The sequence below is a fragment of the Abramis brama genome (assembly GCF_963993115.1).
Source record: "Abramis brama genome assembly, chromosome: 8".
Lineage (NCBI taxonomy): Eukaryota > Metazoa > Chordata > Actinopteri > Cypriniformes > Leuciscidae > Abramis > Abramis brama.
Window position 1 is genome coordinate 21,904,156 of NC_139970.1, and position 15,133 is coordinate 21,919,288.

Sequence of the window (15,133 nt, forward strand, 5' to 3'; positions counted from 1 at the left end):
TCTTGAAAATATAAAAAATATAGGTCCCTCTTTATATTAAGTTTCTTTAACGGTCATAAAAAATGATAGGTACAATTTTCTTATTGTGTTCATGTTATTTGATTGCAAAACTTTTGCTGCTATTGAGATAGGATATTAGGGACAGGTTTAGTGATATGGTTAGGTTTAAGGGTGGGTTAAATTGTAAGGGAAGGGTCAACATTATAGAAATTAAGGTAACACTTTATTTTACAGTGTCCTTGTTACATAGGTTACATGTACTTACCATAGTAATAAGAGTAAATTCTGCATTAATTACATGCAATTAACCCTCAACCAAATCCTAATCCTACCCTAACCCTATAGTAAGTACATGTTAATTATTATTACTCAGTATAATTACACTGTAACAATGACACCTTAAAATGTGTAACCGAAATTAATTACAGATGCAAGTACATGTCTATATTTTTAAGTACAATGTAAAAGTGCATTGTATCAAATGATTAATTTAAATGTTAAAGATGCTTCATATAAAGTGGGACCTATCTATCTATCTATCTATCTATCTATAATGCATGTATATACACACACACATCTTTTTTTTTTTTTTTTTGGCAGAGCTAAAGATTCAGAGACATTTCCTCAGATTTCTTTCCAAACCCTGCCTAGAGGACTGTAAGTCCATGCTTGTAAATTTATTTTGTTTCTAACCTGCCTGTTTTGGAGATATCAACCTTTGCTCTGTTACTGTTACAGACCCATGTCTCAGGCTAGTAAAGCAGAGAAAGTGATCCTCCCTGCTCTCAAACAGACCCTCAACAACAACATAGCAGACAGACAGAGGAGAACTCTGGCTGTGCAGAGACGTCGTCTACAGAGGACTATGCGCTGAAGGACCAGTCATGTGCTTATATAACTACATGTTTTTGAGTTCTGTGCCACACATTTACGATTGAAACAGCAGTTTAAATGACTTTATTGATCAAGCAATGCACAAACAGTTAAGGCTTTAGTGTATTGGAATAAAGAAAACCGATGATTATTCATGTAGATAAAAAAAGACAAAGAAAGTATTAATATATTGCCATCATTCCATAGAGGTGCAAGGATTATACTGGGCTGCTAGTGCTGATGGGAAAACATCTAAGCAGCTGAAAGGCAAGCCTGTCTCACGCTTTGAGCCCAGGTGTTCAGCAGTGCCGTCACCGAGTGCTTGTCAGGAAGCTGAAGGAGTTTAGAGGTCATGTTCTTATGCACAGTCTGCAAGAAGGGGTTGGCCTCTGAAAACAGAGAGGAAGGTAAGGACGCGTTCAGTTCATACGTTTCACGGCCTATGTATTTTCATTTAAACTGGATGCTTAAGAGGGTTTGCATCTTAGGCAGCCTAACATAGCATGCTGACAGTTAATACACGAAGACTCACCATACTGCTGACCGTCATCTTCCCAGTGGGGGCTCTGATCGGGATAGTCAGCTGGAATGCTCAATTGAAGAGGGGGAACACTGGGAAGATTTTTATCATCTAGACAGAGACAGTGCCGGGAGTGAATGTTTAATTTGTACAAGTGTACATGACGCATATAGTGGGCATAAGTGGTGAACTGACCTAGTTTACATATGAGATGCACTGTTCCATTGTTGCTGCAAAAGGACGGGTCCAGATTGACCAGGAATTTGGAATTAAGCCGGGCCACCTCCCCTTGAAGTATGTTCGGGATGGTCTGGCGCTCGTCATCTTCAAGCTTCCGTTTACGGGAAGGAATTGAGGGACCCCTGTAATGAAGGAATATATTTTGTAATATGTAAATTTACGAGTTAAAGCTGGGTGGTATATACCATTCAATTGTTTATTTAATGCAAAACTATAAATATTGTTAAGCTGTTTTGCACTAATGCAATACTTCATTTGTTACGATTATCTTTTGGTTTGCAGCAATCAATTTTAAAATAATTAAATCTTAATGAGATTATTAAAAAATATTTTTTTAAAACATAAATAAACTACATGGTGATATACTCTGTTATAAATGTATAGTTTATATAATTTATAAAATGTATAATATACATTACCGTTCAAAAGTTTGGGGTCAGTATGTTTGTTTTTTTTAAATAAATAATACTAAATCATAAAATATATCTTGAGCATCAAATCAGCATATTAAAATTAATTCTGAAGGATCATGTGACACTGAAGACTGGAACAATGGCTGCTGAAAATTCAGCCATGTCATCACAAGGATAAATTACATTTTAAAATATATTCAAATAGAAAACAGTTATTTTAAATTGTAACAATATTTAACAATATTACAGTTTACTGTATATTTGATCAAATAAATTCAGCCCTGGTAACCAGCATCTAAGCTGTTGATCTTACGTGATTGGGGGTCCATGAATTGCTGTCATAGCAGGAGCAAACGTGCGGTAAAGTGAATGGTTGAAAACCGGGGAGCGGATATTGGCCAAAACAGCATCCAGCAGCGGCTGGCAAAGGTACTGCTTTTTGGTACAGGGCACTGGTGGAGGGGGAGGAGTCGGCTGGAAACAAAAGTCAAGACATCACTGTAGAAATCTGTTGCTGCTTTTAAATGAACAGCAACTTAACTGACTTCCTATCTTGAAAAAAAAGGTTACTCACCACTGCCATGTCATTCTTTAGTTTCTCCAATGCTATTTCACACTTCTGTAGTGTTTTAAGTGGACACCTAGTGGAAGACAGCAATAATGCAACCTTAATCACAAGTCAAAAATCAACACAAGAGAGTGTTCAGCGTGCCTGCTTTCCTACCTTGTGTTGGGGTCAGTTAAAATGTTAAGCAAACTTTTCATTTTGCTCAAATCCTTCTTCCTGTCTGTAAAGACCAAACAAAGCATGAGCACTAAAATCAAGGGGAAAAAGATAAATCAGCACCAAAAGAGAAAAAGTCTCCAGTACCCTCATTTTTGTCTATTTTGTTAATCATCCTGCGCAGCGGCTCAATATACTTTGACAGCTGCTTCAGTTTATCCATGTAAAGCTGGTCCTCAGACTGTGAGGCCCCAGCTGGACTCATCACAGAGCCTGGATTCCCTGTAATAAAAAAAAAAAAAAGTTTAATTAGGGGTGCATCAAAATTCAATTCTGGCTGCCACGGAGACGCAAATAATTATTTTCATGTTCGGGCTGATAACCAATAACTGGCTGAAAATGTCTAATTAAATTATAAATAAAACAAAAAATAAAGTTAATCAATCATTTGATTGATTGTTATAATTAAATTTAGGCATCACAAGATTATAATGTACAGTACTAAAAATGCATAGTCTTAAAATTTATCTCTACATTTAACAATGTTATTGATTTATTCAAAAAAAGTTTGAAAAGTAAATAATTAATACAATTAAATATCCAATATATAAAATTGCCTGATACCAATAAATGTAAAAAAGAAAACAATATATTAATTTGTATGATCCATGTAAAAAATTATATACAATGCTTAACAAATTTATTAGACCAACTGTCATAATAAAGAGAAAACAAATATTTTAGGAATCTGTTAAAAACTTTTAAAACTGTTAAAACTAAAAATGTTATTGTAATTTAATTCAAAATAGTCTTTATTTTGTATGGCGTCCTTTGGCCTTGATAATAGCTTGCATTCTTGCTGCCATTGTTTTTATGTAGTACCTTTCCACAGTCTCTGTTCTTATTGACTTCCAAATAGTTTCTTGTTGTTCCCAAAGACTTGCTTTGCTATTGATGAAACTTTTGTGCGATCTATCTTTGAAGCCACTAAATCCCAAATTTGTTCAATAGGATTCAAGGCTGGACTTTGACTTGGCCAACTGTGACTAAAGAGCTTACACATACTGGATTAACCATTACAGAAACATAAAAAAATATTTTGGTAATCACCAATACTGTTGAGGGAAGCTGTAGCACAAACCTTACATTGGGTGGTAGTCTAATAAATTTGTTAAGCACTATACAGTATATATGTTAGTGCTGTCAATCCATAATCTTTTTTTAACTTGATTAATCGCACATTTTTTTCTGATTAATCGCAATTAACAACACTTTATTTTATTTTATATATATTTTATCATTTAATAATTTCACAGTTAATCTAAATTAACGTAAAATGTAAAACCAAATTAATGTAATGTAGAGACAACATGAAGACAGTATATTTTAAATACTTGTTTAATGGCATCTTTTTATGAATGAAGGTCAGTATCACTGATACCAATACAGCTATTGATGTCTGGATAAAAAAAAAAATACCCCCCCCCCCCCCCCCATTTTAAACTAATTATAGCCATCCAAAATTAGTGTAATCGAAAGCTATCAATTTTTGTGACAACTTTTAATTTTAGTGAACTTCAAACAATCCTCACATATACCCATAATAAATGTCATATTTACCTGTTAGGGCATATACAGAAATTGAATACCAGGCATGAAAACAGGTCAGGGGTAAAAAAGGTGAGAAGGATGCGGCATATATATACCCCCAAAAAAAATACAAAAAATACAAAAATAAAAAAATGTAATGAGTGAGTAGGATAGCGTGAGAGTTAACACGCACAGCTGAAATAAGTACGAAATTCTCATTTATGGACCTCTGCCACTCTAGGGGGGTTCGGGGGCATGCTCCCGTAAGAAAATTTTGTGCTTTTTTATGTTAAATTCATCAATCTGGTGCAAATTAAACAAAGAAAAATTCAAAACTCTTTTAGTTACAGTGTCTGTCTACATTACTACTACAATAATAGTTATAATATTAATCCCATGATAGTAATAGCCATATATTGTAAAACAAATGCACTGAAAAATAAAGGAAACTTTCATAATTAGTTTTGTACTAATTTCTATACTTGAAAGAGTATATTTCTATACTTCACATTAAAGATTTGATTGGGCTAGCCCAGTGTCAATCAAGAAAAGAACCAATGGGCCGCTGATCTACGTGTTTCATCGGGTGTCAGAGAAAAAAAACTATTTACTACTACTATTTATCACGCATTAAAAATGCCCCAAACCAGTCGTCTGTATGATAATCTGAAACAAGGACTGGTGGGCCGTTGTCCTGCTTCACTTCACAGATGCTGAGTGAAAGGAGAATTATAGAATGAAAGGATACTCATTTATATGACACTTTATTCATCAGGAGAACAGCTCGTTCAGCGCGTCATACGTCGTCCTTTCATTTTCGGTTTTCAATCGATCGAGTTTTTTCACGTTCTCTCGATAAACCACCCCTTTCAATCCGATCGAAATTATTTGTAATAGAGCTGACACTTTGAGTTTTTAACGGGTTATGTTAAAGCCCTACTTGTTATTAATGTTTTTATGAAATATCTCTAGTGAATGCATCATATCACCGTATTATTTATCGCCATGCGAGCCACAAATTAAAGCTTGGCGAGCCACATGAGGCTCGCGAGCCGCGCAATGAATAACACTGCACTGTTCCTGCTCGCTCAGCGCTCACGGCGCCCGCGCCCGCTCGCGATTATCTCGCCCACTTCTATGTCAAAATTAAAAATAATGACATTGGCAACATCGCTGTCTGTATCTGACAGGACAGTTAACATTGTAAGCTAACTTACCTCAGGCTTTCTTTCCGACGTGCGGTACTTTGTTCGGCAGTGTGTCCAGTTGTCAGACTCGCGGTGTAAAAGACTTTGAAAACATTTCTGCCCTAACGTTACTCTGACTCGTATTGGCTGTCATGTTTCGGCATTAGGAATGATGATTGTTTTTTAAAGCTGCGAAGTTTATGGTAACTTTATAGGGGATAAATGCTGGCCTCGACACCCCCCCCCCCCCCCAATAAATATTTTCTCATCGGATCTGCACAAATCACGTAGGTGACCCTTTTAGGTTTTAAAACGGCGAATTTCGCCGAAAGGTGAGGAGTTTTCATGCCTGGAATACAGTCATCAAACAGTCTGCACTGCGTAAATTATAAATGTATATAAATATTTTAACACGTTAAACTGGACAAAAATTAATCGCATGCGTTAACGTTGACAGCCCTAATATATATATATATATATAAAAACAAGAAAGATTCTCTGTACCTGGTGTATTCAGGGGTCCAGGTGAAGGTACCTGGAGGGGGTAACTCTGGGGGGTGCGTGCAGAGGCAGGACTCTGGGATGGCTGGGGAGAGGGACTGGGTTGGAAACCTCCAGGAGATGGGGTCGGACCAGAGCTATAGGCAAAAAAAAGGTTGAATTAACCTTCTGCAGTTAATACTAGCAAATACATATTGGAGAAAAACAAAACTATTTTACTATACCTGACAGAGTTGGGCTGAGAGGAAGGAGGCTGGGGGGATGGCTGAGGCTGTGGGGGAGGTGGCATCGACTGGGGCGTCTGCACCTGAACTGGGGAGGGTGATGACATCATTTGCTGACCCTTTGAAAAAGTTAGGAGAGAGGGAAAATGAAAGTGGGTTCAAAGTAAATAGGCGAGTGGAGGAGAGCGGGCACAGCACTGGTGTAGCCAGTTACCTAGAGATCACAGACATACTGTACAGTCAAGATCAGTTCGCTTTGACTGTAGAGCACCAGTAGATGGCGCTGTAGCACCAGTAGATGATTGCTTCTTATTAGCCTCCTCACTAATGTCACTTTATAACAAAATCCAGTCCACTTACCTGTGCCACACACTTTTTAATTTCACTTGCCTAAGTGCTTCTGGGTAATTTCTGACTAAATGTTTCTGATTGTGAAACTGGTTGGGGGTGGGATTGGGGGGTAAAGGGAGGCAGATGAGTGTGGATTATGGACAGCCTTCGCTCTAGTGTAAAGCCACTGACGTACGCACCCACTGGGTTGCAGCGCTGAGACCCTGCACTCAGCCCTGCGGTAAATACCTGTGGCATTTGCTGTCCTCCAATGGCAGCGGGGTTTTGAGGAATGGCAGAGTTCGGGGTGGCGCGGGGCAACCGGGGTGGCATTTGCATCCCAGGACGGGGCATCATCTTTGAGGAGGACAGAGGGGACAACAGACATGTCACAAGCAAAACAATAAATGCAGTGCATCAGCGGACATGAGGAAGCACATGCAAGAATGCAAACGGAAATAGATTCAGCAGGTCTGCAAGCACAGATGCACATAGAGTCACATTCAATTATGCAAAACAAGGCTGTCCAAAAAAGATGCGCCAGCACGGCAGTATAGTGAGCTTCCTGTCATTCCAAGAGCATATAAAAGAAAATTCCGGGTTTAATACAAGTAAAGCTCAAATGACTACACTAAGTTGTGAAAATGTTGATTACTATTAATAAAAAATTAAAAAAGGACTTGTCCCTCTTGCTTTTACTTTAAAAAAGCAAAAAATACAATAAGGTGGTTACAACAGAAGTGAATGGGGACGATAAGTCGTTTACTAACTGTTCTGCGTAAGTTATATAATTAATATTTTTTTATATTTAACATAGATAATATAAATGAATTAACCACTAAAACGGCTGTAAAAATGGCAAGAAGATATTTAAGTTTTTAAAGAAGAGCTTTTGCAAAATTACTGTCATCACATTTCTGCTTTTAAATACTCCAAAAAATCCCATTTACGCTGTAAACGGCTCACGGTAATGAGTGTGGTAATCAAAATGATGCCGTTTGTTCTTAAATTGCATTGAACCCAGAATATTCCTTTAACAACACTTATTGTTAAGACAAGGCAAGCCACAGGCCAATGGATTTCATGCTCTCTTTTCATGTACCAGAATCATGCAAGGCAAGGCAAGATGCAATGGGTACTTGCATCTCCAGCAAGCCTTTCGACTCTAAATTAAAGCTGTGGTTGAGCTTGCCATCTGCTAATGGCTTTTAGAGGGGAGCTCGGATCAAAAAATGGGCGGATACAATGCAACCATCAATACCTCCCTTGAAACACATTAAGGAAATCATTTAAAGGCTCAAAGGAAAATATCAGAGTGTTAACAATCATGGCAAACTGTAATTTATACAGCTTTGTGCAGGCTAACCTAAAAAGGAATGCATTTCTTGTCAGGTGCATGCAGAAAGGGCTTGTGGGTTTAAACGGCAAGCATGCAGTCTATTAGCTGTTAGCTGCACAAACATGCATAATGCAAATGAGATTAAAAACTAACGCTACTCAAACTTAAACTGACTGCTCTGCTGTATTTCACAGCTCTGCAACAGAATAAAGATTTCTGGCTTTAGAATAAACTAGGGCCACACAGATGGGAAAAGGTGAATAAAAGCAACATGAAGCAAAACGTTATCCACCGAATGCTTGCAGATGGGAGGGCCACCCTTGAGGGAGAGATCTGACTGAATGTATTTGGAAAAGTAAAACAGGCATCTAGTTGAGCTTATCTTTATCATACATAACTAAAAACAGGATATATATATATATATATATATATATATATATATATATATATATATATATATATATAAAATTTATTAGGGGTGTAACGGTTCACAATTCACGGTTCGGTACGTTTTCGATACAGCAAAAAGAAAGAAATACCAGAGAAATTTCCTTGATTTTTAAATTGTATTTATTTATTAAAATATCTTTTTTTTACTTTGAACAATGATGGAGCTATAATTGACCCATTTTCTGAGGTGTCAAAAACAGCTCCTTATAAAAATGTATGTAATATTGTAGTAGTTATAAACATAAAAAGGTTTATTTTATTTCAAGTTTGCAAGGCTCCGGATTAACATTTGAGGGCAGCAATTTTATTAATAATTCAAAAGCAAAACGATTAAAAATGTAATATTTGGGAATGGAAATGGCAGCCACCTACTGGTTACAATGGTAATTTAAATAAAAAAAGATGTTTTCCTACATCTTGAAACTTGTAGTTTTTTAAATGGGGGGAAATCTTTGAAAGACGAACAAATAATGTTTTGGTCATTACATTAAAAATAACATTTAAACAGAGATGGGGGACTCGAGTCACATGACTTGACTCGAGTCAGACTCGAGTCGCAAATTTAAGGACTTGAGACTTGCTTGACTAAATTAAGAAAATGACTCGACTTGACTTTGACTTGAGATCCAATGACTCGAGACTTGACTTGACTTGAACTGTATGACTCGAGAATGACTTGATATACATTTTTATATAAATCATCGCAACATCAATTGATGAACAAAATGAAAGCAACGGAACCATTGACGCCAGTCATCAGATTCTGCGCGATTGCGTGACGCTGCACAAGCCCATACATACATCGCGGTGAGCGCGCGCTAAATACAAAAACATCTCCCAGCATCGTTTCTTTTTAGATATAAACACTAGAAATTGACCATATTCATACAAGAAGATATGCTGTACGCATAATAACAGGCAAGGGATATCTGACGACCATCACAACCTCGAACCAGTCGAACTTCATTCACCACGTCTAAAAGTAAGCTATGGCTTGTTTAACCTGTTAGTTATAGTTAATTTGACTATCTTTAAATCTAGAGAGAATATTGGTCAAAACAGCTTGCCTCTTTATACACAATTATGTTTTCAAATGTAGCGTAATGTTGTCAATATTCAAATGATAATCAATGATGGCATACGTTTTGTATAACATTTGCCACATTTCTTTCAAATCATGCTTTAAAGCCAAATATGTCGTTCTTTCCCATGACAAACAACAACATAGAAAACTGTTAATGTTTTGTCGTGTTTTATGTTTCTCTTAAAGCAGGGTTAGATGTTATCAGGGGGTTGGGGGCAAAATGGCAGCAGAATTAATATGCACCCAACATTCAAAATGTGGTGGAAAAATTGGTGGAAAAGTTATTTTTATAATTAGCCTATAACATATGATATTAAAAAATCTTTTCAGAATATTGGCGCGATTGCAAATGTGATAATGATTTTTATAAAACAGTTCAGTAAACAAAGAGTGAATATTGTGATGTGACATTTTAGACATAATATTCCAAATATTCTCTGTTTTTGCTCTTTCTCCAATGACAATAGTTCCAAACAAGCCACAGAAAGAGTTATGCATGCATATTTGTGATTCAGTGACCTAGTTGCTTAGTTCCAGAATGAATCTGCCGTTTTGAACAAATCAGTTGAATGAATGCTTCTATGACTAAAGGGGATGCCAGTTTGAAGAATGCCATTTGGTGGCATAGGAACCATTATATTTGAATTGTGAATTGTTTAACCCTTAATCGCTGTTAAAAAAGGACAACATTTAGGCTGTTTGGGGTCATTTTGACCCCAAACTTTTAAAGAGCAATTGCATAAGGAAATATACATTTTTTATATGGAAAACTATATATCATTTTTTTTATTTACTTCTCAACTATACATTTATGCTGTGTTTTTGTGGAAATTTTGAAGTTTTTTACCTATTTACTGCACAATTACATAACTAGGCCATAAATTGGCTCATGAAAAATGATTTTTTAAAGAAAAAATCACTTAAATGATGATCTTAATTAAATCTAAATAGTTTTTGGACATTGCTCTATGTGTTAGAGATAGAATACTGACATCTGCTGGTTTGTGGAAAAACTTTAGAAATTATAATTAAAGAAAGAAAGTGCAATGACCACATATATCCAATAGAGGGCCATAGAGACTCATTCATTTTCACTTTATTGTTTGTGATGCTTCAACTTCTCCTCACAACTTTGATATATATATTTTGTGAATATTTCTTTAAACATTTTGAAATACATAAAAAATCTGTATTTTTGTCAGAGAATTTGTTGTTGTTTTCTGATATATTTTGAATTATCTGCTTTTGCAAATTATTATACATACATTTGCAGAACCATTACAAGTCACCACTATGACATGACTGTGGTGTGTGTGTGTGTGTGTGTGTGTGTGTGTGTGTGTGTGTGTGTGTGTGTGTATGTGTGTGTGTGTGTGTGAACAAGCTTGTTCCATGTTGCATATGTGACATTTTTCAGATTTATGCCAGTTTAGTTGATTTTATTTGCCAATTTCTATAAAAATGCTCTCTGTTGCAGTGACATAGATGTGTGTTTGTGTGTGTGTGTGTGTATGAGATAGAAAGTTCGTTCCACTTTGGGTTTATGCTCTAGGACCAGACCTTGATTTAAATGTAATTTTTTTTAGATTTATGCCAGTTTTGTTTATTTTATTTGCCAATTTCTATAAAAATGCTCTCTGTTGCAGGGACATACACGTGTGTGTTTGTGTGTGTTTGTGTGTGTGTGTGTATGAGATAGAAAGTTTGTTCCACTTTGGGTTTATGCTCTAGGACCAGACCTTGATTTAAATGTAATTTTTTTTTAGATTTATGCCAGTTTTATTTATTTTATTTGCCAATTTCTATAAAAATGCTCTCTGTTGCAGTGACATACATGTGTGTGTTTGTGTGTGTTTGTGTGTGTTTGTGTGTGTGTGTGTATGAGATAGAAAGTTTGTTCCACTTTGGGTTTATGCTCTAGGACCAGACCTTGATTTAAATGTACATTTTCTTAGATTTATGCCAGTTTTGTTTATTTTATTTACCAATTTCTGTAAAAATGCTCTCTGTTGCAAACACATACATTTGTGTGTTTGTTTATGTGTTTGTGTGTGTCTGTGTGTGTGTGTGTATGAGATAGAAAGTTCGTTCTACTTTTTATTTATGCTCTAGGACCAGACCTTGGTTTATATGTATAAATTTTCAGATTTATAATGGATTTAATTTTATTTTTTTGACAAACAAAATAAAAAAAAGTAATTTTTTTCATTTTCCCATTCATTTTCAATGTGGGGTCATTTTGACCCCAAACAGCTTAAACGGTAAATTTTTTTTTACACACCTTTAGAACAACCAAATCAAGCCCAGTTTTTTTGTGCATGTTTAGATAGGTTATTTAGGAAAAGTCCCAGAGTTTCATGCCTCTGATATGAAGGTAACATTTTTAAAAAATGAAAGAAAAGTCCATTGGGGTCATAATGACCCCAAACAGCGATTAAGGGTTAAAACAAAAGTTATTAGTGACTTCATCTCTAAATCAAACTGTTCATACGCAGTAACACTCCGTTTGACATTATGCTTCCAGCGCGTGATTGTAACGTGTCAGGAAATAATATTACAACTGCTCAAGCATTTCAGTTCTGTCATATTTGCATAAAGCTGTCCACTTTCGTTCTTCAATAGATTTGCAGCGTTTCTTCTCTTTGAACATGACGGTCATGTGATTGCGTTCTGTTTAGTCATAATCTGGGTCCTAAAGTCCGTCATTTTCAGCGATTCCTTTTCATAACAAGGTAAGTGAAGTGTATTTTTTTTTTTTAAATGCACATGCACAACTGTAACAAAGCAGCCTATAGTAGCTCAATGAACAACACTTGCTTGCAGCAAAAAAGTTTATTTAACTTAAATGTATTATCATATTTTGTTGCAACATTTTTCATTTGCCAAGAACCAGCCTAACCAAACTGAGACAATTTAGTTCAGTTTAATGGTTCTCAACTTCAGGCCTGGGGTCTCAGCCAATGTCCAGCTGGGTTTCTTACAGTGGTGTAAGTAGACATAGGCCATAGTTTTGGCACTTACCGGTAATCTTTTTGGCTATTTTGTGGTTTTACTGAGTAGGCTAGCCTATATATTAGATAACAACTTGACTACATTTTTGAACAGGTAGGCCTATGCATTCTTTGTTCCAATACATTTGTGATGTTTTTAAAGACATAACTCATGGCACCTAACTTTTTCTGCAGCAGTTTATTTCTGCTACAAAAAAAAGTGATATGGCCATCTACAGCGCATTGAAGCTACAGTATGTATATATACACATGTATGTATATACACATGTATGTATATACAGCAGTCTGTGGTTCCCAAACCTGTCCTGCCGGCACCCCAACACTGCACGTTTTCTTTGTCTCCCTAATCAAACACACCTGATTCAACTCATCAGCTCATTAACCCATGTGATAATGAGCTGATGAGTTGAATCAGGTGTGTTTGATTAGGGCGACAAAGAAAACGTGCAGTGTTGGGGTGCCGGCAGGACAGGCATGTTAATACCAAAGTATAATTTCTATGGTTTTTGGTGAAATACGACTGGGGCTTTTTAGACACTTTTGTTTTTTTACACTTTTACCAAAATGCTTGCATCATTAAATAGTAGCAATAAATAAATAAATCTGAACGGCAAAGAATAATTGTAAAATATCAGCTGTCAATGTTTTGTGATCAAACGATTTATTATTTTTGTATTGTGATGTATCAGCAACCTGGCAAAACCTCAAAATCTAAAGAAAATGCAGATGCACAAGTGCTTCCGTCAGTCATTCCAGCCCCAGAAACTGTAGCAGCCAATCAGAAGCCCTCTACAGTCCCGGAACAAGTGGACAACTTAGTTATACTTGATCAAAACGGACATCCTATTCAGTATGAGCGGGTGGTAAGGACATTGCACTATGATCCATCATTACAAACTACAGGCTATTACTCACACTAGAAGATATGTGTATTATGTACTTGACTCAGTCACCAGATATACCAAAATGTTAAAATATGAGCTTGACCTTATGTATTCCACCCATTAAGTCATTTTGAACGATATATTTATGACAGTTTTTCCTCACCTCAAAGACGGATGCATTTTTTCAGGTGATCGTGAAAGGGGAGAATGGACAGTTGTACGGTGTCCCATCTGTGTCTATAGGGGGCCCTCAGATGTTACTACCTCACAGTCAGCTGTTGAAAGTAGCAAACTCATCTGGTAATGAATTGTGTTTTTTATTATTAAATATATTACTGACTATTGCTTTTCTAATTATATATATACACACACACTCTCTCTCACTGGACACTTTATTAGGTACACCTGTTCAACTGCTTGTTAAAGGGATATTTTACCGCTGGAGAGATGAATGTATATTTAAATTGGGTCATTTATGTAGTAGAGATGTGAAATTATTTTAGAAGTTTGTGCCTTCTAGACTGAGAAAAGCCAGAAAATGTATTTTTGGCTCATGTGGATGAAAGACAGCAACTCCCAGAATGCACTTGCTTCGCTGCCCTACGAGGCCACTCCCAAGCCACGCCTACCGGTTACAGAGGGCAGTATCGGAAGAAATGATACAACTAGGCTACTAGTTGACTCGAAACTGATGCCGTTTTATCATGAGATCCCCCTATCCCCATATGGGTGGGTTGAAAACATGCGGATCTAGCTCTGGCCAAAAAAGCCTCCGATAACGCAAAATTGCGATTTTTGCGTCATCAGAGGTTTTTTTCCAGACACACAATACAGAAATCTCTCATCTCAGGGGGACATGAGGGAGGGAAGCACGGTCTTTCGAAAATATACCGGGTTTCTACTGATACAAAGCTTAATGCTAATCGGTGATGTATCCCTTTAATGCAAATAGCAACTCAATGAATTTAGGCATGTAGACATGGTCACGATCTGGTGAAGTTCAAAATGAGCATCAGAATGGAGAAGAAAGCTGATTTAAGTAACTTTGAACGCGGTGTGGTTGTTGGTGCCGGACAGGCTGGTCTGAGTAATTCAGAAACTACTGATCTACTGGGATTTTCACACACAACCGTCTGTAGGGTTTACAGAGAATGGTCAGAAAAAGTAAGAATATCCAGTATATCCAGTGAGCAGCATAGAGCCGTTCTATGGGTGAAAATGCCAGAGGTCAGAGGAGAATGACCAGACTGGATCAAGCTGAAAGAAAGGCAACAGCAACTTAAATAACCACTCGTTACAACCAAGGTCTGCAGAAGAGCATCTCTGAATGCATGTAATGGTGTAAGGGTATTTTCTTAGCACACTTTGGGTCCCTTAGTACCAAGTGAGCATTGTTTAAATGCCACAGCCTACCTGAGTATTGTTGCTGACCATGTCCATCCCTTTATGACCACAGTGCATCTTCTGATGGATACTTCCAGCAGGATAATGCACAATGTCACAAAGCTCAAATCATCCCAGATCATCAGTTCACTACACTCAAATGTCCTCTAATAAAGTGGCTGGTGAGTGTGTGTGTATGTGTATGCATATATAATAGAGTAGTTAACATCTAATAATGAAGAAATGAAATAGAACTAATAAAATAAACAGAAAATGAAAATAATAATAAAGAAAATTGGTTGCTGTCCGGTTCTGCCATTTCTTTCTGTTCTGTTAAATAGGAATCTTTGTGGAGAAAAGACAGCAGTCAATCATCACAT

The 15,133-nt window shown here is 36.6% G+C and overlaps 1 protein-coding gene and 1 long non-coding RNA gene across 2 annotated transcripts; one reads left to right on the forward strand and one right to left on the reverse strand.

Annotated features, from left to right (window-relative positions):
• Positions 1 to 941: 941 nt before the first annotated feature.
• Positions 942 to 8,300, reverse strand: LOC311088405 (mediator of RNA polymerase II transcription subunit 15). Its single transcript, XM_084122477.1, has 10 exons — positions 6,852 to 8,300; positions 6,273 to 6,391; positions 6,052 to 6,185; positions 2,918 to 3,052; positions 2,771 to 2,834; positions 2,621 to 2,687; positions 2,360 to 2,520; positions 1,589 to 1,755; positions 1,406 to 1,504; positions 942 to 1,262 (listed from the first exon to the last, which is right to left on the reverse strand). The coding sequence occupies exons 1-10, from the start codon at positions 6,957 to 6,959 to the stop codon at positions 1,126 to 1,128; spliced, it is 1,191 nt and encodes a 396-aa protein (XP_083978603.1). The 5' UTR covers positions 6,960 to 8,300; the 3' UTR covers positions 942 to 1,125.
• Positions 8,301 to 13,180: 4,880 nt separating this feature from the next.
• LOC311089049 lies at positions 13,181 to 15,133 on the forward strand. Its single transcript, XR_014607617.1, has 3 exons — positions 13,181 to 13,349; positions 13,559 to 13,670; positions 15,095 to 15,133. It is a non-coding gene; the product is annotated as an uncharacterized lncRNA (long non-coding RNA).

Excerpts from the sequence above, each read along its gene's own strand:
- LOC311088405 (XM_084122477.1), bottom strand. The coding sequence starts at position 6,959 with ATGATGCCCCGTCCTGGGATGCAAATGCCACCCCGGTTGCCCCGCGCC. Across the intron at positions 6,186-6,272 it reads TCTCAGCCCAACTCTGTCAG|CTCTGGTCCGACCCCATCTC; the intron begins GTATAGTAAAAT and ends TTTTGCCTATAG. Across the intron at positions 3,053-6,051 it reads TGGACCCCTGAATACACCAG|GGAATCCAGGCTCTGTGATG; the intron begins GTACAGAGAATC and ends TTTTTATTACAG.